Source organism: Rattus norvegicus, chromosome 1, assembly GCF_021556685.1.
Source record: "Rattus norvegicus strain SHRSP/BbbUtx chromosome 1, alternate assembly SHRSP_T2T, whole genome shotgun sequence".
In the NCBI taxonomy this organism is placed as follows: domain Eukaryota; kingdom Metazoa; phylum Chordata; class Mammalia; order Rodentia; family Muridae; genus Rattus; species Rattus norvegicus.
In genome coordinates, this window is record NC_141534.1 from 199,044,864 (window position 1) to 199,066,210 (window position 21,347).

At 42.6% G+C, this 21,347-nt stretch overlaps 4 protein-coding genes across 8 annotated transcripts in view; 2 read left to right on the forward strand and 2 right to left on the reverse strand.

Annotated features, from left to right (window-relative positions):
• Positions 1-21,347, reverse strand: part of Cuzd1 (CUB and zona pellucida-like domains 1) — a 36,173-nt gene that overhangs the window by 13,141 nt on the left and 1,685 nt on the right. The gene's annotated exons all lie outside the window — the stretch shown is intronic.
• Positions 6,259-7,139, forward strand: Sycp3l1 (synaptonemal complex protein 3 like 1). Its single transcript, XM_087610380.1, has one exon. It carries the CDS (start codon positions 6,355-6,357, stop codon positions 7,063-7,065), a length of 711 nt encoding a protein of 236 aa, XP_087466506.1. The 5' UTR covers positions 6,259-6,354; the 3' UTR covers positions 7,066-7,139.
• Positions 9,979-13,391, reverse strand: Fam24b (family with sequence similarity 24 member B). The gene is made up of 3 exons (NM_001396453.1): positions 13,313-13,391; positions 11,178-11,313; positions 9,979-10,364 (listed from the first exon to the last, which is right to left on the reverse strand). Exons 2-3 carry the CDS (start codon positions 11,309-11,311, stop codon positions 10,139-10,141), a joined length of 360 nt encoding a protein of 119 aa, NP_001383382.1. The 5' UTR covers positions 11,312-11,313; positions 13,313-13,391; the 3' UTR covers positions 9,979-10,138.
• Positions 12,212-21,346, forward strand: Fam24a (family with sequence similarity 24, member A). Of its 3 annotated transcripts, XM_087582996.1 has the most exons (5): positions 12,212-12,386; positions 13,518-13,593; positions 17,349-17,507; positions 19,096-19,220; positions 20,031-21,346. In XM_087582996.1, exons 4-5 carry the CDS (start codon positions 19,105-19,107, stop codon positions 20,209-20,211), a joined length of 297 nt encoding a protein of 98 aa, XP_087439122.1. In that variant the 5' UTR covers positions 12,212-12,386; positions 13,518-13,593; positions 17,349-17,507; positions 19,096-19,104; the 3' UTR covers positions 20,212-21,346. The 3 variants fall into 3 exon arrangements, with proteins under 3 accessions (XP_087439122.1, NP_001102628.1, XP_087439124.1); NM_001109158.1 differs by lacking the exons at positions 12,212-12,386; positions 13,518-13,593; positions 17,349-17,507 and adding an exon at positions 18,166-18,267 and having other exon boundaries at positions 20,031-20,374; XM_087582998.1 differs by lacking the exons at positions 12,212-12,386; positions 13,518-13,593; positions 17,349-17,507 and adding an exon at positions 18,215-18,303.

The window sequence follows — 21,347 nt, forward strand, 5'->3', positions numbered from 1 at the left end:
CTTGAGCCTTGACCCTGTCTGTGCAGATTCTGAATGAAGGAGCACTGCTCCAGGATCCGAAGCTCAGGAAGCCAAAGGGTAGCAAATCTTGGACCCATCTGGGCCCTCAGATGCCTACAGGAGGCTGACCCAAGGGGTAGGGGAAAGACAACGATGTGGAAGAAAAGACAATGTAGATCAGGCCTCCCTGCAACCCTTCGAGGATTCTTGACCCCTGTCTCTCTGAAGAGGCAAACATGGATGGAACTGATTCCCTCAGAGATAGTAGTCCTGGTGTCCAACATGAGGCTAAGGAGAAGAGTGTGCATGTGAAAGGGACTGCCCATTCATTCATTCTTTCACTTATTTACTCATTAAATAAAGTGAGTTGTCATTGCTCACTGTCCTAGGATGCTGGAATACAGAGTACAAGACTCATAGACTGAAACCTTCGATCTAAGTGAGGGAAAACAGATAATGAATTAATCATAATTCATATAGGGGCAAGGGTGCTGAGTGTGCTACAGGAAGATTAGATAGAATATGGCAGCCTTGGGTGGGAAAGGATGCAAATTAGGACAAAGGAAAGGCATCTCGAGAAAATGAAATGGAAGCAAATACAAAAAGAGGGAAACAATTGTGTATCTTATTTGAATTTTGTTTAAGATAAAAGTGTGTGTGTGTGTGTGTGTGTGTGTGTGTGTGTGTGTGTGTGTGTGTGTGTGTAAAGGCCCTTGGTACAGGAACTTCTATAAACTGACTATGTGTGAAGGAGAGGGAAGGGGAAAGGGAGACCAACTGTTCAGGCAACAGTTGATGGAGACAGACCTGTGTGGCAGAGAGAAACTCAGTCTTGTTCTAATTTCATGGAACTTTTCAGTGATTGGCCAGTTCTAGGTATAGTGGTTACAATGAGAATGGTTCCATAGACTCATGTAATTGAATTCTTGGTCCCCAGCTGATAGGACTGTTTAGGAAGGATTATGAGATGTGGCCTTGTTAGAGGAAGTGTGCCTCTAGGGGTGGGCCTTCTGCCCCATGCTTGTGGATCAGATGTAAACAGCTATGGCTTCATTGCCTTGCCTGGCTGCCTGCTGGCAGCCATGCTCCCCACCATGATGGTCACTGACTCATTCTCTAAAATGGTAAGTCCCAAGCTTCTATAGGTTACCTTGGTCATGGTGTCATACCTAGCAGCAGAAAAGTAACCAAGACCCTAGGAATCACCCAGAAGTTCTTTGAAGGTCAAGATGAGGCAAGATCACCTAGAATGGTAACCACTCTTCCATGTTGATCCCAAGTCTCTGAAACCCAGGCTTCCTCATTCATCCCTGGACTATGACTTGGGAAGGGTATCCTCAAATGTTCCCCTAGGGTATCCATTCCTGTTGAGCCCTGGATCAGGGGTTAGTCCCACTCCCTAGGTTGCAGCAACAATGTGACCCCAATGGTACTGGAGTGGTTTTCACTAGGAGCTTGGAAGCCCTCCAGATCCTACACAACTCTCCTGGATTCCTATCTACACAAGGACCCGCAGATGAAGCAGGGACATAGTATTGATGTTGAGTAGTGGGTGGGATACTTGTGTGTGGATCCTTCAAATTACTAAGAAGTATTCAAAATCAGCTATGTTTGTATATGATGGTTTTGGGCCTTACCTCAATCACTCCTCCTTCCCAGGACTAGCATCTCCTCACTCCCCTGTCCCTGGTCATGTGACAGCTTTGTAGTCACCCTGGGAAGGGGCATGGTAGACACGAAGAATACCTGGGGTCCAAGTAGGTGAGAAGCCTGTTTTGTGCCATTGCCATGAGTCATGGTTTCTTTGGGGTCGGGAGGACCTTCTCTCACTGAGCCATCTAGTCCCTACACAAGTGTCACTCTGAATAAAAGTAACTGATGGCTGGGAGAGGTCATGGGGTTTCCCAAAGTGAAGTTGAAATGCAATCTGGATCAAAGGTTCTAAAAGCCCTATGCATGCTCTGACCTACTGCCTAACATGAAAGTCCTCAAAATACCTTGTCCCACCTGCCTCATGTCCCTTCTAATACCCAAACTAGACCTAGTTCCTTGGGTAAGGACATGCTGCCACAGGCCTCTCCATATCATCTGGAGATTCTTTTACCTTGAGAATCCTGGGACAGTGCCCACTGGGGAACCCAGCATGGAGGTGGACTGAGTGTTAGCATATGAGAGCAGGCATGCAAGATGGTTTCTGAAGAGCAACAGGGTCCCCAGCTGTAGCCCCCCAACATGTTGTCCACCTCTAGGAAGCAGCTGCTCCCTGCATTTGTTTTTCCACTTTAATTCCCTTTAGTAGGCAACAGTCTGTCACTAGATAATGGCTCTTTATATTAACTATATTTGTGGGGTTCACAGGTCTAGCTAAGGAGAGGAAATTCGTGGCCATTAAGGGAGAAACATCTGTCCTATGAAAGGGCTACAGATGCCTAGTACAAAGAAGAGAAAGAAGAGAAAGGTGTGATCTGTTGCCTGGGGGGTAACAAAGGGAACCTGGGCTTTGGTCTTAGGTTACAGATTTTTGGTATAGTTGACTTTATCTGCCGAATCGGCACTGGTCAGTATAAGTGATCTGCTTCTGACCAGATGTGCAATCTGAGTGGTTGGCAGTGGGGAAATCTGCTAACACACATTAATATATATATATATATATGTATATATATATATATGTGTGTGTGTGTATGTATATGTATATATATATATGTGTGTGTGTATATATATAATTTATATATATATATTATTTATATATGTATATATTATATTATTGGCTAAAACTCACTGTGTAGTTGCTAATGACCTGGAGCGTGGGATCCTCCCCACCCCCAGCTCCCAGGTTGGATTATAGGTAGGCCTCCTTATGCTCCATGTTCCCTTTCTTTAGAAGCCACCAAGGTCTGTCCAATCTTAAATGTCAGCCAGTGTAAACCAAGAGATAGGCCACCAGGATGCACCCACTCTCTCCCAGTGAGTGACAAGCTGGATTGAGGAGGAACAAGCTCTCAAAAGAACCACTGCCATTACTCCAGTTTCCCACACTTAACTGCTGCTCCAGTTGGAAGTGCCCTGAAGTTGACTTACCTTTTCCATCTGGGGCTGGAAGAGTGCAGGGCTCTTATATTTTGTACTCTTTTTCCTACTTTTACTAAAATCATATTGCGTCCCTGCTTGCCTAAATCTCATAGTAGGAAATATGTCAGGTGTGGCATGTTTGCAAATGCAGTTGCATGACAACAGTTTCAGCTGTGGGAGCACTGTCAACCTGAATAATGCATCTCTGACGTTCCAGCATACAGATGGTGCTGCTTTTCCTTGTATGCATGTCTGTTTTGCTTTTTCTATACCATATTTGTCCTGAAATACAACTTCGGTAAAAAATACATATATCTGAGAAAGGGATGGAGGGCAGAGAAGGAAATGGCTCTGATGTCTATAGCAATAAACTACTCTGGTCCTGGCCATTCAAGCAGCCAACCCAGGCATAACGGGACAATGGGTTCTGGATGCGGAGGCTGACTGCCTTAATTGTTCTTTGAGAAATCTTAGCCAACTCATGATGATTAAGTTGTACCAGGAAATATTCGAAGCAGGAAATTTTTGAAGCAGAAATACATTTGAGAAACCTGAAGTTTTAGTAGTTAAGAAAATTGAAGACCCCAAGAAAGAGGAACACTAGGCCTGGGTCACTAAACACAGGGATGTCCATAAAAAATACAAGGGACAAGAAAGAGGAAGAAATAGCTGGGTCTACTGAACTAATGAGCAGTGGTGAGAACCCCCACAAGGGGAGATCTCTAATAATAGAGAATTTGATTCAGAAATATTATTGGGGAAAATAGGAAGATATATGTATAATAAAAAAGATAAAAGGCCTGGGATAGTGAAAACTATCCTCAACAATAAAAGAACTTCTGGAGGAAATCACCATCCCTGACCTCAAGCAGTATTACAGAGCAATAGTGATAAACAGTGTACGTACGGTATTGGTACAGAGACAGGCAGGTAAATAAATGGAATAGAATTGCAGACCCAGAAATGAACCCACACACCTATGGTCACTTGATCTTTGACAAAGGAGCTAAAACCATCCAATAAAAAAAGATAGCATTTTCAACAAATAGTGCTGATTCAACTGGAGGTCAACATGTAGAAGAATGCAAATGGATTCATTTTATTGCCTTGTACAAAGCTTAAGTCCAAGTGGAACAAGGACTTCCACCTCAAACCAGATACATTCAAATTAATAGAAGAAAAAGTGGGGAAGAGTCTTGAACACATGGGCACTGGGAAATTTTTCCTGAAGAAAACACCAATGGCTTATGCTCTAAGATCAAGAATTGACAAACAGGACATCATAAAACTGCAAAGCTTCTGCAAGGCAAAAGATACTGTCATTAGGACAAAATAGCAACCAACAGATTGGGAAAAGATCTTTACCAAGCCTACATCTGAGAGAGGGTTATTACCCAAAATATACAAAGAACTCAAGAAGTTAGACTCCAGAGAGTCAAATAACCCTATTAAAAATGGGGTACAGAGCTAAACAAAGAATTCTCAGCTGAGGAATATCGAATGGCTGAGAAGTACCTAAAGAAATGCTCAACATCCTTAGTCATCAGGGAAATGCAAATCAAAACAACCCTGAGATTCCACCTCACAACAATCAAAATGGCTAAGATCAAAAACTCAGGTGACAGCAGGTGCTGGCGAGGATGTGGAGAAAGAGGAACATTCCTCCATTGTTGATGGGATTGCAAACTGGTACAACCACTCTGGAAATCAGTCTAGAGGTTCCTCAGAAAATTGGACATTCCACTACCTGGGGACCCAGTTATACTTCTCCTGGGCATATATCCAAAAGATGCTCCAACATACAACAAAGACACATGCTCCACTATGTTCATAGCAGCCTTATTTATAATAGCCAGAAGCTGGAAAGAACCCAGATGGCCTTCAACAGAAGAATGGATACAGAAAATATGTTACATCTACACAATGGAGTACTACTCAGCTATCAAAAACAATGACTTCATGAAATTCATAGGCAAACCTAGATCTAGAAAATATCATCCTGAATGAGGTAACTCAATCACAGAAAAACACACATAATATGCACTCCCTGATAAGTGGATATTAGCCCAAAAGCTTGAATTACCCAAGATACAATCCACAGACCAAAAGAAGCTCAAGAAGGATAAGCAAAATGCGGATGCTGCAATCTTTCTTAAAAGAGGGAACAAAAATATTCATAGGAGGGGATATGGAGACAAAGTTTGGAGCAGAGACTGAAGGAATGGCCATTCAGAGCCTGCCCCATGTGGGTATACAGCATATATATATTTACAGCTAAGAAGTGCATGCTGACAGGAGCCGGATATAAATGTCTCCTGAGGCACAATCAGAGCATGTCAAATACAGAGGCGAATGCTAGGAGCAAACCATTGAACTAAGAATAGGACTCCCATTGGAAGAATTAGAGAAAGGATTGAAAGAGCTGAAGGGGCTTGCAATCCCATAAGAGCAACAATGCCAACCAAACAGGGCTCCCAGGGACTAAACCACTACCCAAAGACTATACATGGACTGACCCGTAGCTCCAGCTGTATACGTAGCAGGAGATGGCCTTGTTGGGCACCAATGGAAGGAAAATTCCTTGGTCCTGTCAAGGCTGAACCCTCCAGTGTAGGGTAATGTTGGGGTGGGCAGGAAGGGGAGGTGGATGGGGAGGGGAACACCCTTATAAAAGAAGGGGAGCAGGATGGGATAGGAAGCTTATGTCCGGGAAACCAGGAAAGGGAATAACATTTGAAATGTAAATTTAAAAATCCAATAAAAGAAAAAAAGATAAAAGGTTGAGTTTGGACCCCAGGAGAGGGCACTGGGTTAGTGAATTGACCTTCCTGGAAAGACTGGAACGTTACTGATTTGACGCCCTGGCATTGTCTGCCTAAGGAAAACTAGGGTACAAGTTCTAAGAGATAGAATTCAGGCTTGTGAAGGAACCCTGAGGGAAGCTGCAAGAGGAATTAATATTACAAATGGAAAAGAGCTTGAAAAGCATTGTACAAGTAGATATTTGGATGAGCTTAATAAAGAGATTCTGCAAATTGAGGCAAGTTAAAAACATTAACACTACCCTACCTGTTCAGCATCTTTCTGTTCTTAGGCTGATGCTGAACTGCATGTCTACGCCCAGATGACTTATGATTTAGAAGCTTTCCTGAGAGTTAAAAGTTAATGTATGAAAAGAATTCCGCACAAGGCACCACAGGCTGCCTGAGGAGAGAGAGGCCGGAAAGGGAATGTGGTAGGAGCTGTTCACTAGGGGTTAGGGCTCAAACCTTCGCACAAGAAGACATGCCATACAAGGGGAAGAAGGCTACAAGCAAAACTGCGAAGCGCCCGAGGGAGTCTTCGGATTCTCAATCTGATGATGATGTTGTCCATCACAATTTTCCCCCCAGACCAGCAGAAAAGCATGTGATTGAGATCAGTGATGAGGACAGTTCTTCATCAGACCAAGACGATCAGCAGGCAAGGGGGTCTGCTCTGAAGATGACACGAGAACTTCACGGTGACCCTAAAAAGTCTCACCTTGCAAAGAGAAAACAGTATTGCCAAGATGTAAAAACTTCTATCGACACCCTGAATGAAAAGCTTGTGCGTATTTTTAAAACACAACAAAGGGAAAGGAAGATGCTTCGTTCCAAATATTCTATGATGTTTGAGCCTTTGTTCCAACAATGGGAAAAGGATGTGATGAAAGTCGGACAAGAAGACGACAGTTTTGTTAATTCATCCAACCAACGTGCAGGGACTATGTACAATGCTATGATGGCGCAGAGAGCGACCATTGATGAAGCAAAAACTGTATCTGATCAGTTTCTAAAGAATGTCCAAGTTCTTGAGGATGAGCACAAAGTTCTTGATGCTATTGAGCAAAACAAATTGGAAAATGAAATGCAAAGCCTGAAGAAGAAACTTGAGACAGAAAATCAACAACAGGACTTGGCAGCTATCGAATCATGTCTTCATTTTTTGTTCTCCGAGGATAATGAAGAAGATTAGCGGTGATCATGTCATGTGACATGCACAAAACATGCCTTACACTACCAAAAATTATAATATAAATTGGCCCATCATCTCATTTGTCATTCTTTCGTTTGGTATACGCGAGACTCCATGTCCCTTAACCATTAAGTGAGCTCTGAGCGGTTTGGTGAATTGCAGACATTACAAGGTGGTAAATATTGAATTATCAGGCCCCTGGTCAGAATCAGAGAAGCTGACAGTAACACTCTTAGATAGATTTGGTAGCACACAGTAGAATTAACTCAGTGGTCCTATAAAGCTTCTCTACTGCAACTTACATTTGTCCTACAGAAAATAAAATCCAACTGCTAAAACTGATGACAAAGAGAAAAACCAAAAGTTCCCATGAAGGTCTTAGGGCAGACATAGACATAGGGGAGCAGGTTTGTGGCATTTCCAGATAGCTAATGTTCCTGTAATTAGTTTGCGTAGCTGTTAAATGACACTTGAAATTGTTTAACAATCTACTTGAGATATTTCAATTAATTTATTTCTTTGAATGAGGAAATTATCGAATTATTTGAAAAGGTATATTAGTCCCAGAGGAAGGAGAGGGTAGACTCCTCTTTCCATGTGCTTTCCACTTTGATTGTGACCTGTGAAGCATAGTTTATGCCTATTTTTACAATAGGTGCATATGCCTTAATCATACAAATTCACGAGACTTATTCTGTCTTACCCATATGTGCACACATCTGCAATGACAAGGACCACCTTGTAAAGATTCTATCTAGCCAGTTTTCCCTTGCATTTTGCCCAATTGATTATAGCCCCCTCAAATGACTGTTCTATATTCAGGTCCTTCTAAAATTGTTTCCATGTATGTGAAAGAACATGTGTGATGAGTGTCTGGCTTCTTTGCCTTAATGTAATGCTCTGAGATTGCATACAGTTTTTTTTAAAGGGCAGCATTCCATTCTTTTAGGATATCTGAATGGTACTTTATGAATATATATACCTCATACTTTTCTTATGCTCCCAGTTATTGATGGACAAATAAGGCATTTGTGCTTTAAATTCCCTGTGTACCTGAATGGCCATGTGTCGTGATGGATTACTATTGTCAGCAGGACTGGACTGAGAATTGGTTAGGGAGTTAGTAATGTACACCTGTGGCATATATGTGAAGGTATTTACGTGGAAGATGGCGAGAGGTACCGGAGAATGCCTTGCCCTGAATGTGGGTCAGAGCATCGTAAGAGGCTGGGAGCCTGAGTGGAATTAAAGAAGAAATAGACAAAGAAACTGTATGTGAAAGCTTCATTATTTCCTGGACTGGTGCATCTGTTGCTGAGGTCATCGCTGGTGGATATCAGATTCCAGTTTCTCCAAACTGTCAGTTCAGACACACACTAATGTAGCCCAAGAGAGAACCAGATGTTGAGAGTCAGGCTGTGTATACATCATATATCTGACTTTCTTTTTGAAAAATCATTTTTATATGGGAGTGTATGAAAATGTACAATGATGCACTTGCGAAGGTTAGAGGACACCTAGTGGGGTTGGTTCTCTTCTTCCACAGTGTAAGTTCTGAGGATTTAACATTTTGTGCAGAGTGTGTTTTATTTAATAAATAGGCTATGCCTGATTGATTATCTATGTACACATGATGGATTAAATCTGCATATTATTAGAATGAGTTTTAGATAACAGCAGACATTAATCGATCTCCTCACAGGCCAATAGTTTTAAAGAAAATGATGTTAGAATTGGAGAAGCAAACCTCAACCTTCATTTTCCCTAAAACATTGGTAGAATTCATATTATGTATATATGCCTCATATCTATTACTAAGATGTGTGGACATCCTGGGTGTATATGGTATACTAAAACATACTCAGAACCAGAGAGAAGCATTTTAATTAATTTTAAGGGCCTGGTCATTATTAGGTGCCAGGGAGGCAGAGGATGGAAGTGTTTCTCAGTAGGCATTTCAAGCAGCATGTGTAAATTACTAATACAGAAAGCATGAACTCTCTGGGCGACTCTGAGAAATGTGTTGTGTAGGAAATATTTCCTAGTAACTTTTTGATTATAAAGTCTAAAGCACAGAAAAGAGAACTGCATAGGAGGGGTGATAGTTATCATATACATACCATGGGTCTAGGTGTAAGGAAGAAAACATTGTGTTACAACAGCCTCAAAATGCAGAGAGAGTGAGAAAGAACTATGATAGTGTCTTTAATAAAACAGAACTAGAAGGAGAAAAGCAAAAGAGAAGAGAATAGTACCATTTATACCTAGACATGAGTTTTGTGAGTTTGTGCTAAGTTTCTGCAAAGATCAGAAAAGGTAAAGATTGAAAGTCTTTGTTATTTATCATTTAGAATTTTCTAAAGCACAAGTTGTGCTGTGGGCAAAGCTAACTTATGGTGGGTCTGGCCTGCTTTGGGGCCAGCACATGAACGGGATGCATAATTTTGAGTACAAATCATTGGCAATAAACAACAGCTGAATGTGAAAAAAAAAGTTAATGTATAACTTGCTTTAGCAGACACTGAACTGTGACTTTGTATGTGTATTGTGATTTCTGGTGACATACTTTTTTCAAGAAACATAATGGGCTTGAGGAAAATAATGAAAGGGCTTTTGATTATAAATTATTGTATAACAAGGAAGTGTGCAACCAATAAAAGATGGAGGTGAACTGAGACAGGAAAAAGAAAGAGAAAAACCTGAGAGAAAAAGAAAAATCTGAGGGAGAGAAATGCTGCAAGCTGTCTCTGCAGTGGTGGTCTGTCAGCTTGCACCTGCAGTTTTGCCCAAGACTGACTTGGTGCCCATGCAACCCTCCCATTCTCGAGAACTTGAGTGACTGAGTTTGGTCCTTGCCTGGAATACACGTAGTAGTATAATAAATATAATTAAGAAACACGAGAGAGGCAGAGATTGTTTTCATTATTGTACATTTATACAAAAGTACATAAATACCATGTTAGATAGTACACGACATTTATAACACAATAGAAATTGGCTTGAGTAAGAAAATATTGTACTAAGAAATTGAAATACTGATGGTGAAGATTTCCTTTTATCCGCCAGTGTCGTGTCAGAGTCCTTCCTTTGTGTTACAAAGGCAAGGTGTCAGGGAGTTAGCGCCTTCATACGTGCCACATGCACTGAAACACTGGAGGGGCTGGCAGTTCTCAAGACCAATTGTGCTGCCGTGGAAGGGACGGCAAGTGTCAGCATTGAGGCTGTTGACCCGGATGATCTGATCCTGGGTGGTCTTGCACGGATCAGAACAGAGTTGATCGTCTAACTCCTTTCCAGTTCTTAAGAAAAGACACGCAAAACAAGTTTAGAGTTTTCCTTCCCACTGAGCTTCTTACAACGATGAGGGCTATGTGAGAAAGTCCAGGGTGGGAGCCCATCATACATGTGACACCAGCCTTGGGTTAAAGCTCTCTGCTCCTTTCCCATCTTTTCCTCTCCTACAGTTGCTATGCGTGTGAGACCAGGACACCATTATAAGTGAAGGAGAGTGAATTGTACCCCAGTGGCTGCTACAGGCCCAGGAAGTGTGGAGATGATGGAGAAGGCACAGCAGTTGGCTGGGCTCAGCTCTGGCCCCTACAATCTAAGTCCCTAGTAAGGGACACCATCTCTTGTCTGACCTACATCCCTGTCAGCTGTCCTCCATGGACTCTATTCTCTTGGCCCACTTCACTCTTCCCAATGAGCGTGGGAACAGGTGAGCTTCCCAGTGAGCAGAGAAGAGCTCACTCTGGCCAAGCTCTGTGTGAGTAGGAGACAGCCCATTCCCAAGGCATCCTCTGGCTTCTCCAGTCTACAGTACTGAGGACAGAAAGGATGTCTGGCAGGACTCTGATAAGTAACTGAAGGTTCACTCCCGTGTCTAAGTGACAGAAAAGTGATGCTGGCACCTATGCTGTCCAGGCTGAGAGCAGTTGACTTAGGGGCTCACAACCCCAAGCTAGGAGAACCCTCAAACTTCTGTGTCCACTTGCCCTCACTCTCAAACCTGACAGTGGCTCTTGACTTTCCCCTACAAAGGCAGTAAGAAGTGACCCAGCTCCAGCAGAGGGCCCCAGTGCCCCATGAGAGGGGTTATTGTTCATTCTTACCCAGATGGATTCAGAGCCCTGGCTATTTTGGAGTAAAGACAGAGCACAACTCCTGTCAGTAGAAACATGGCTGCCAGGATCCCACTACCAATGACGATCATGATTATCGTCCGGAGGTCAAAAGAACTAAACATACCTGGGCAGAGAAGTAGAGAAGCAGTGAATGTGGCGTCCCTCCCACACACCCATAGCAGCCTCCACATACTCCCTTCAGTAAGAGGGAAACGAACCTCAAACACAGACACCTGCAAACCAGGTCTTACCTGGCCCAAGGTAGGTTAGAAGGAAAATTTTCAAATGTATAATTCACAGGCAGTGAAAGCCAAAGGGCAGTCTGAAGACAGAAGGAGAGGCAGTGGAGGAGACACACAGGCAGGAGTTAAGACACGCTCGGTAATAGATGGGCCTACCCTGGAACTAGCAGTTGCTTCCTGCACACTCGTCTGGGCCTCCTGAATTCTGCTCATATTCAGAGTCACAAGTCTCTGCCCCCTGAGCGTGAGCTTCAAAGGCCTCATTAAAGAACGACCACTTCTAAGCCAGAACTCCAGTCTGAGAAGCTGGAAGAGCCATTGTGTAATTGCAGTGTGTTCTGGGCAGCAGGGTTGGGGGTGGAAATTCGAGTATTGAAAACCATCCCTTTTTTTCTTTTCTTCTAAGACCCGAATCTTCAACATTTCTCATTTGGAATAATTAACTTCCTTAAACTTAACTCTGACACTCTCAGAGGGAAAGTGAGTGGGGGGTGACGGAGATGTTCTGGCCACCAAAGCCCACTTACTGCTTTCTGATTCTTCACTGCTGGGTGGAAGCCAATACTAATACAATTAGACAGCAATTAGATGAACAAAATAAACCTTAAGAAACAATGCCAATCATGGATTAACTCCCTAGGACTTACTGGTCAGGGAGGCCCCAGAAACACCAAAAAAAAAAAAAAAAAAAAAAAAAAAAAAAAAAAAAAAAAAACCAAGGAATTCTAATGTTCTTTGCTATCCATCGTAACTAGATGATAAGACCTTCTTGCTGAAGACACCACACTTTGGTGGCACAACAGAGAAATCGATGTCGCAGTGATCAGGAAAGTTTCTCCTGATGATTAGCTTTCATAGGGACACAACGTGTTGTACAAACTCATAGGGGAAACGAGAGATCAGAGGTCTTCCTCAATGCTGGACCCTGTGTGCTACAACACTAACCTGCCCGGCAGTATGTACCTTGGGTAGTATGTATGAGGCAATAGTAGCATTACTGTTTGGGGCATAGGGTGGGGGTAACCCATTACTTTCTGACTGAATCTGAGGCTTGCTCCACTAGAGGGAAACCATGTCTGATAATATAATCCTGGTTTAAAAAAAAACTTGACTGAGGAAGTCTATCTAGGCTTTAGGAGGGAACCCATACTCTTACTTTGCTAAATGGTTATGTTAAGCTGCCTTTTAATATTCATATTTATACCCATAGGTCAATGCTGGCCTCCACTCCGGCCAGAGTAGGTTCTTTTTGCAGTGGGCAGTAGTTAATGGCTACACTCATAACTGTTTAGAGTGCTAAGAATAAGTGACTTGAGTGGTAAGGCATAGATGGGACAAATATTATCAACTTTAGATCCTAAGGCTCAGGAAACATTGTGGAAAGGAAGCGGAAAGAAAATAAGAGTCAGAGGATGTGGCACGAAGACCACTGTGTGATGCTGTCTTGTGGCCATGGTTTCATGGCAGCTGTGATAATCTACATAAGATGGAGCCAGTTAAAATCTCAGCATTTACAGGGTGGGGCCTCCTGAGGCCCCGTGCCTGGAGAACAGCTATTGGGGGTTTCTGGGAAAAGAGACTCAATTATCTTTGGGACATGACCACTACAAGCTTGCCCAAGCCATGGTGGATGGCTCCACACCTATGTGCACATAGGTGTCGCTTATTGAACTCAGTAGATTATAAAAGAAAAGACGACAAGAGGGTAGGAAAGAGATGTGAGGGGGATTTCTGGGTATGGGAGATGAAAGGCAGAGGGGTAGAATATGATCAAGATACGTAGTATTCATATGTAACATGTGACATTTTAAAAGGATTTAAAATGTTACTCAAGACAGAAAGAAAATTGAAATTATTGAGGTCTAAGTTTGAAGAGCTTACTTTCAGAAGGGCGGCCTGCTGGAATGGACAGCCATTGTTAGCTCTTACATCTCGCCTAGTCTGGGACACATGCTGTGTGACATCAACTCTCTAGATACCAGCTTTCTTTCACAGAGTTCTGAATTCCGTTCCATGCTCAAACAAGCCTCATCACAACTTGCCCAAACATATCTGAATATGTGTAACTCCTAATTTCCCTTTTTAGACTCTATTTCTCCCAGAGAAACTTAGAATTTGACTGCTAATCGAAAGTAAAATTGGACTTTAAAAAAAGACGTAAGGTGAGAAAGCCAATGTCTTAGAATGTTCATTTATCTAAAAAGCCAATAATAGAAAACTGACTAGACTTTGTATTTTAGCTACCCAAATATGGGGTCATGTAAGAGAACTCAATCATAAACCCATTGGCGTCATATCATCCTTTATGGTTAAGATAAAAAGATCCCAAAGAACTGACACACGTAAGACACATGCTTTAATCGTATTTCTCTGTCCTCAAGGTATTCCAATCCAGAGAGGCCAATGCAACAGGTTAGTCCTTGCTGCTCTGGGAAAAACCTGAGGCCAAGAATAGCAGTGACTATGTCAACCTTTTCAGGCCTAAGAAACTCTACATTCACAAGAGCCAGGAAGTGGGATCAGCTTAGATGTTCGTCCACTGATGATGGAATAATGAAAATACAGCACACATGCAGTAGTTCTCAGCTGCAAAGGAAGATGAAATAGAATGTGCAAGAGAATAGATGGAATTGGAAAAGCACTGGTGATATAGCCGAGGCCCAGAAAGATCAACTGCATTCTCTCTCATATCTGGATCCTAGCTTGATATATTAAGATCTGTGTGTTTCATTTCAAGTACATATGTCCCAGTAGTCAGAAAGGGCCCAGGAGAGAGGAGAGAAGCATCCGAATGGAGGGGAGTAATGGTAGAACACATGATATTAAAATAGGGGGAAGGATATTGAGAGTTAAAGGCAGGGATTGGGGGGGGCAGGTGAATGAGGGAGAGCAGAGGATGAGGGGTTGGTTAATGAAAACTAAGGCCACATCAAAGTTCTTGTAGAAACCCACTATGTCGTTAATTTTTAAAATGTAATTTTAGAGGAGCTAGGGAGTTAAGAGCACTTGTTGCTCTTGTGTTTGCAGAGGACCCAGGTTCTACTCCCAGCACCCACATGGCAGCTCACAACCATCTATATCTCCAGTTCCAGAGAAACCTATGCCCTCCTCAAACCTACATGGACATCAGGAATACATACATACATGCAGGCGAAACACTAACACAAAATAACTCTAAAATATTAAATATGTAACATTTTAAGGAAGTACAAAGTTGAAACATATGTAGCACGGGTAGATAGTGCTACTCCCAGAAAACATAGCTTATTAAATGAAAAGTCTTAATGCCATGCATGGAATACTCAGTCAAAGAGAAACACTCTTGGTTGGGCACCATAATTGGATTGTAAGCCTCTATAGCTAAAGATACCACAGGCTTTACTTTCAGAACATAGAGAAACCAAGTTGGAACTGACAGGAAAACTTTTTTTCCCCTAATGGCTACCTTGCAAGGGCCTGAAGGTGCTTTGTAGGCCTCATGGGTAGAAAAGAGATCAATGAACCCTGAATACTATAATACTAACCTGCCAGGCCCCATGTAGCCACTTGAGCAATAGTGGCATGACCATTATGGGGAGAGGACAGAGGTAACAACTGCTTTCTGATTGGAGTTGAGGTGTACTCCACAAGAAGAAATCTGTGCCTGGAACTGTAAGCTTGAGGAAAACAAAAACCTTGGCTGCTGTCCTAGTTTTCTCTTCTTTTGTTGTGACAAAACACTGACCAAAAGCAACTTAAGAGAGAAAAATATTTACTTAGCTTACAGGTTGTAACCCATTACCAAAGGATACCGAGGAAGGAACTTAAGACAGAAACATGGAGACAGGAACCGAAGCAGAGACCATGGAAGAACATTGTTTACTGGCTTACTCCCCATGGATCACTCCACTTTTTATAAAACTCAGATCACCTGCCCAGAGATGGCAGAGTTCACAGTGGGATGGGACCTCCCATATCAATCATCTATCAAGTAAGCGCCCTCCCCAAGCTTGTCTACAGGCCAATCTGATAGAGGCATTTTCTCAACTGGATGTTCCCTCTTCTCAGATGACTCCAGCTTGTTGACAAAAATAAGACTGAAGGGAAAGTTGAGTGACAATTATTCCTAGTGTATAAGCTGATGACCTGATCACTCCATGTGATTCAGGGGAAGAAGGTTTTTATTGTAAATAAGAGAGAAAACAAGCAGAGGCATCTGGAAGGGGGGAATTGAGGGTAGGGGAGGAGGTGAGAAGAGCTAGGATGCTAGCGTGAACTTCAAAGTATGTAACAGGTACTTGTGACAATGAGGGGTTCTTGAGGCCAGGATGTGCTTAGGTATGGTAACAGGCCCCATAGATAGTCATCTGACCCTTCTGCCTTTTGAAATTTGGAGGGAAAGGAGTTCCCTTTGAACCTGACACCTTGATTCCCAAATGCTATGGCTTTCAGATAACTGACATATTCCTGGGAGTCTAAAGGCCATGCATATGTATAAAGTCGTGTGCCTAAGTAGGATTATAAACACTCCTAGAAAAGTGTGAGCTAGCCCTAAGCTACTGGAGGATGTTGGAGGCCCTTCCTTTGGAAGAAGGGGCTGAGACATGGTTCTCAGCTGTCTGGCTCGGTGCTGCAGGCATGACCCAAAGGTACACTGAGCCTCTCAGCAAAGACTGGGAGATTTTGTTGTTGTTCCAAGAATTTAAGGAAACTTTTGTCTAAATATTAACCACCTCTGGGCAAATCAGTGTCCACATACAACAAAGGACACAGCTGTTAGAGAATCAGCTGGGCAAGTCACTAAAGAAACTACATAATCCAACAGCAGCAACGGCAGTCCTGGGAACACAGAAGATGCCATGTTGTACCACTTAAAATATCTGCTTTTCAGGCTGGGAGGTGGTGGCACATGCTTTTAATCCCGGTGCTCAGGAGGCAGAGGCAGTTCGAGGCCAGCCTCAAACTGGTCTATGGAGTGAGTTCCAGAGTGAATTCCAGGACAGCTAGGGCTACACAGAGAAATCTTGTCTTGAAAAATCAAAAAGAAGTAAACAAACAAATAATCTAGTTTTCAAAACTGACTATAAATCTTTGAAAAGTAGAATCCACAAAAAAAAAAAAAAAAAAAAAAGAACTATCAATCAAGATGTTATTTGAAAAGACCAAGTAAGACTTTGGCCCTACTTTGAAAAAGATTTAATTTGGCCATTTAAAAATTATGTTCAAAGAAAGCCACATCTAAAGAACTAAGAGAAAATATGTATCATAAAGAATACTTATAAAAAGAGAACTATAATGAAAAGCCAGGTAGAAGTTATGGAGTTGGGACCTATCATAAATAACACTAAGCAGAACTTGATAGTCAATTTGAGCATGCAGGAGAAAGAATCCGCTAACTGGAAGATGGGCCAACTGCAGGTATCCAGACAAAGGGTAGAAGTAAGTCCAGGACTTTCTGTTTGTTCCAATTGTGGGAAGAGCTTGGGCCATTCCCATGCTCACATCAAGAATCTGAATGAACTGAGAATCAGCAACTCTACAGAAGACAGCTATAGACTACAGTCAGGGCCAACAGCCCTTCCCTAACGCACACGGACAGCTGAGTTTACCAGCAGCAGAAACCCTCCAAGAGCCGGCAACATGTAAGAGTTCCAGAGAGACATTATCATATTTTCTGGGGCTACGGGATGGTTAGCTAAAGCGTTTGAACTCCTGGATGTCCAGTCTGAAAGTGGGAAAGATGTATACTCTTCGCCATTGTATGTCAGAAGTACATAACTTTAACTTCACAGGGCTGACAGTAAAAAGATTGCCTCAAGTCTTGACACTGTTTTAGTTATTTTATGTTATATGCATGATATAGATAGATAGATATAGATATATAGATATATGGAGAGAGAATTTCCTTAAATGCATTTTCTTAATTTTTTCCTTTCAGCTGAGATGTGTAATTGGGTGTCTATTGCTAGGTGACAAGTGTAACATCAGGCTCAAAACTTGTCTCAGGTAACTTGATCCCTCTGGAAACTGAACTTTCTCACCAAAGAAATAACTTATGTTCCTGGAAAGAAATCTGCATCTGAACAAAGCTGAGAGGGTAAGTATCCTAATAGGGGGTGTGGAGCTTTTTCTGAGGTCACCTTAGGTTAAAATTAGTAAATAAATAAATAAATAAATAAATAAATAAATAAATAAATAAATAAGGCTGGAGAGATGGCTCGGCAGGTTAAGAGCACTGGCCGTTCTTCCAGAGGTTGTGAGTTCAAATCCCAACAACCACATGGTGGCTCACAACCATCTGTAATGAGATCTGATGCCCTCTTCTGGCCTGCAGGCATACATGCAGGGAGAACATTGTATACATAATAAATAAATAAATCCTTTAAAAATAAATAGTTCCTGGAAAAGAAGTCAAGGGGAAAAAAATCATACAGCACAAATCTGTCTAAAATAGGTGTCCTCTCTGTCATTTGTTCAACCATGTAGGGTGAGACTCTGCCAGTGTCACTGAAAGTGGGCTTGAATCTTGGTAGTGAAGAGATTTACATTGTTTCACTGTACAGCTGAAACACTGCCAATCATGTAAGGATGTTCAAACACCTCGATCCACCATTGTCTTTGGAAATAATTGAAAGTTAACCAGTTTTTGATCAACAGACTCTCAAATGGTGGACTTTAAGTGGTCCAAAATAGTATTTGTATTTCTTGGAACACAAAAGTCCAAATGGAATTTGGAATTCTGAGGAGGTGGGGCTGTGGGTTGATGTCACACAGGCTGGCTTGGTGCTAGCATCCCTGGTAGACCTCAGACCTCCAACAGTGAGGCCCATCGGCCCATATCTTAACTGATCTAACAGGTGTGTTTATTTGGATCCTTCTTTCTCAAATCACAGGTGTGTGTGTGTGTGTGTGTGTGTGTGTGTGTGTGTGTGTGTGTGTGTGTGTTTAAATAATTATCCTTAATTTAATGCTGGACAGATGACTTGGTTTTGTAGTCATATTGTTTTCTGTCCTCTCTGGGCTTGCTGTTTCCTGGCTTCAGATGCTAGACTAAGCCTATTGCTTAGTCCAGAAGAGGAGGATTCTGTGGGAGGATTAAGGTTTAGCAGGGAGGCACATAGCCTGCTAGAAGACAGACTGAGCCATAAGAGACTCCTGAGAACACTGGTTCATGGTCTGTGCAAGCCTCTGTCGCAGCCTTGGCAAGGGGTTGGCTAGAAGCATTCAAATCTTTTAAATACTGAGAGCAAAACTTAGTTTGTCTGTTTTCCAGGTCCCCCACCCACCCCCTAAAAGCACCACTTTCAAAATAGAGTTGTGTACCTTCTAAGCAGTTTTGGGCAATAACATTTTGAAGAACCATTCCCTGAATCCATAAAGGTCTAACCCAACGTACTTGATTCTCTGTGCGCACACTTCATAAGGCTTGTGGAGAGGCCCCAGTGCAGGTTTGTTTGTTCTTCAAGGGCCTCTCACTGCCTGATAAATGGATTTTACAACCAAGTCCCTTTTCAACCACAAACACACCCTCCTACTCACCTGAGGTCAGCTCGGGCCACCCTGAAGAATTCCATAAATCTATACGTTAGGTCCTTTCTTTTTCACTGAAGAAATTTGGGGGAGGGGGATGGCCAAGTGGCTCTTTGGGAGTGAAGCCACTTGAACTGTTTGAACTTCTTTGCCAGATGTGAGAGATGTTCGACTTGAGGACGAAAGTTATGATTGGTATCGCTAGCACTTTGCTGATAGCTGCAATTGTACTGATAACTGTCGTCTTCTGTCTTTACCTGAAAATATCCAAGGCCCTGAAGTGAGTAGTGGGAGTCTGAGGGGACAACACTGGGGCCCTCTGCTGGAGCTGGGTCACTTCTTACTGCCTTTGTAGGGGAAAGTCAAGAGCCACTGTCAGGTTTGAGAGTGAGGGCAAGTGGACACAGAAGTTTGGGGGTTCTCCTAGCTTGGGGTTGTGAGCCCCTAAGTCAACTGCTCTCAGCCTGGACAGCATAGGTGCCAGCATCACTTTTCTGTCACTTAGACACAGGAGTGAACCTTCAGTTACTTATCAGGATGCCGGACATCCTTTCTGTACTCAGTACTATATGTAGACTGGAGAAGCCAGAGGATGCCTTGGGAATGGGCTGTCTCCTACTCACACAGAGCTTGGCCAGAGTGAGCTCTTCTCTGCTCACTGGGAAGCTCACCTGTTCCCACGCTCATTGGGAAGAGTGAAGTGGGCCAAGAGAATAGAGTCCATGGAGGACAGCTGACAGGGATGTAGGTCAGACAAGAGATGGTGTCCCTTACTAGGGACTTAGATTGTAGGGGCCAGAGCTGAGCCCAGCCAACTGCTGTGCCTTCTCCATCATCTCCACACTTCCTGGGTCTGTAGCAGCCACTGGGGTACAATTCACTCTCCTTCATTTGTAATGGTGTCCTGGTCTCACACGCATAGCAACTGTAGGAGAGGAAAAGATGGGAAAGGAGCAGAGAGCTTTAACCCAAGGCTGGTGTCACATGTATGATGGGCTCCCACCCTGGACTTTCTCACATAGCCCTCATCGTTGTAAGAAGCTCAGTGGGAAGAAAAACTGTAAGCTTGTTTTGTGTGTCTTTTCTTAAGATGCGCAAGGGAAGTGGAAAGCTGTATGGATCCAACCAAGGCGGTCTCTGAGAAGATGATCCGGGGCAAGCCCATCATTGCTGATCCTTGTCGTCCCCTCCAGTGTTGTGACAACTGTAGCCTCTTTAAGGATGTTGGCGCCATGCCACCTTGCTTTTGTGGCACAAATGAGGGACTCTGACATGGCAATGGTGGACACAAAAATCTTCACAATCAGTATTCCCTTCTTAGTAGAATGCTTTATTTTTCAAGTCAATTTCTGAAATGTTTATATTCTTAATTACTCTCTAATATGGTCTTTATGTACTTTAAGCACACAATAATCAAAATGCTCCTGTACCTTTAATTGGTGATGGCAATGGTTATGAATGTCCTTTATTGTAAATTTTTTTCTCACTTGGAGACTTGAGGCAACTAGCCTGTCACCGGATGCCACACTCACTCCAGTGGAGTCTGTGTGACCTGAAGCTCTTGTGCTTCGTTTCTATCCAGAACAGAGACAGGTGCCTGGAACGGCTTGGCCTCCTGGAGGGCCCTGGCCGTCTCCCTACAGAAAGATGATGACCAGGGTCTACGCTTGCGGTGGAGGTGCCTTCTGTGTTCTAGCCTTGGTGATCTTAGCAACTTTAAGCCTGTCAACAATATCTGATTTTAAGAATATAGCAGTGTGGGAAGATGGTCATATACCTTTAGATGTCTCAGGAACTGAAAGTTCAGAGACGGAAACGTCTTACACCATCATGATCCTGATGAACTCAACGGCTGCGATGAATTTACCTGCTGCACCCATTAGTTCCCAGCAAATAGGAGAGAAATTAATTGCAGCTGTTAAGAACATGACTGTTCCAGAAAAGCCTTTTCCCCCTTTTGGGAAAGTTTTGTTTAGCATGATTCAGAATAATAGTGACTCTTTTGGAAAGATCATGGATAAGTTCCAACAAGTTGAAAAAACTTATCAGGAGTTAACTAGAAGGAAAAGAAAAATTAATATCGAACAAGAAATGAAAGAAATTATAGAATGGTTACAAAAGTTTCCATATTATTCTGAGGGCCATAAATATAAAGTTTAAACTTTATTAAAACAAAGGTAAATGTTGAATGCATACCTGGTGCCCACAAGTCTGGCAGTATAACTGCAGTTTTCTAAACTATTGTTTGCAGTTGAGAATTGTTTCCTAGACTATATGTTCTGCTTTCCTCCTTACAAGGGACATTTGGTGGGGTGATGAATAAGAGCTGGATGACTGCCAATTATGATGTACCTGTTCTAACTGCTTAAATCTATGCCAAGAAGTAAAGCTTTTTGCAGCAGCACAC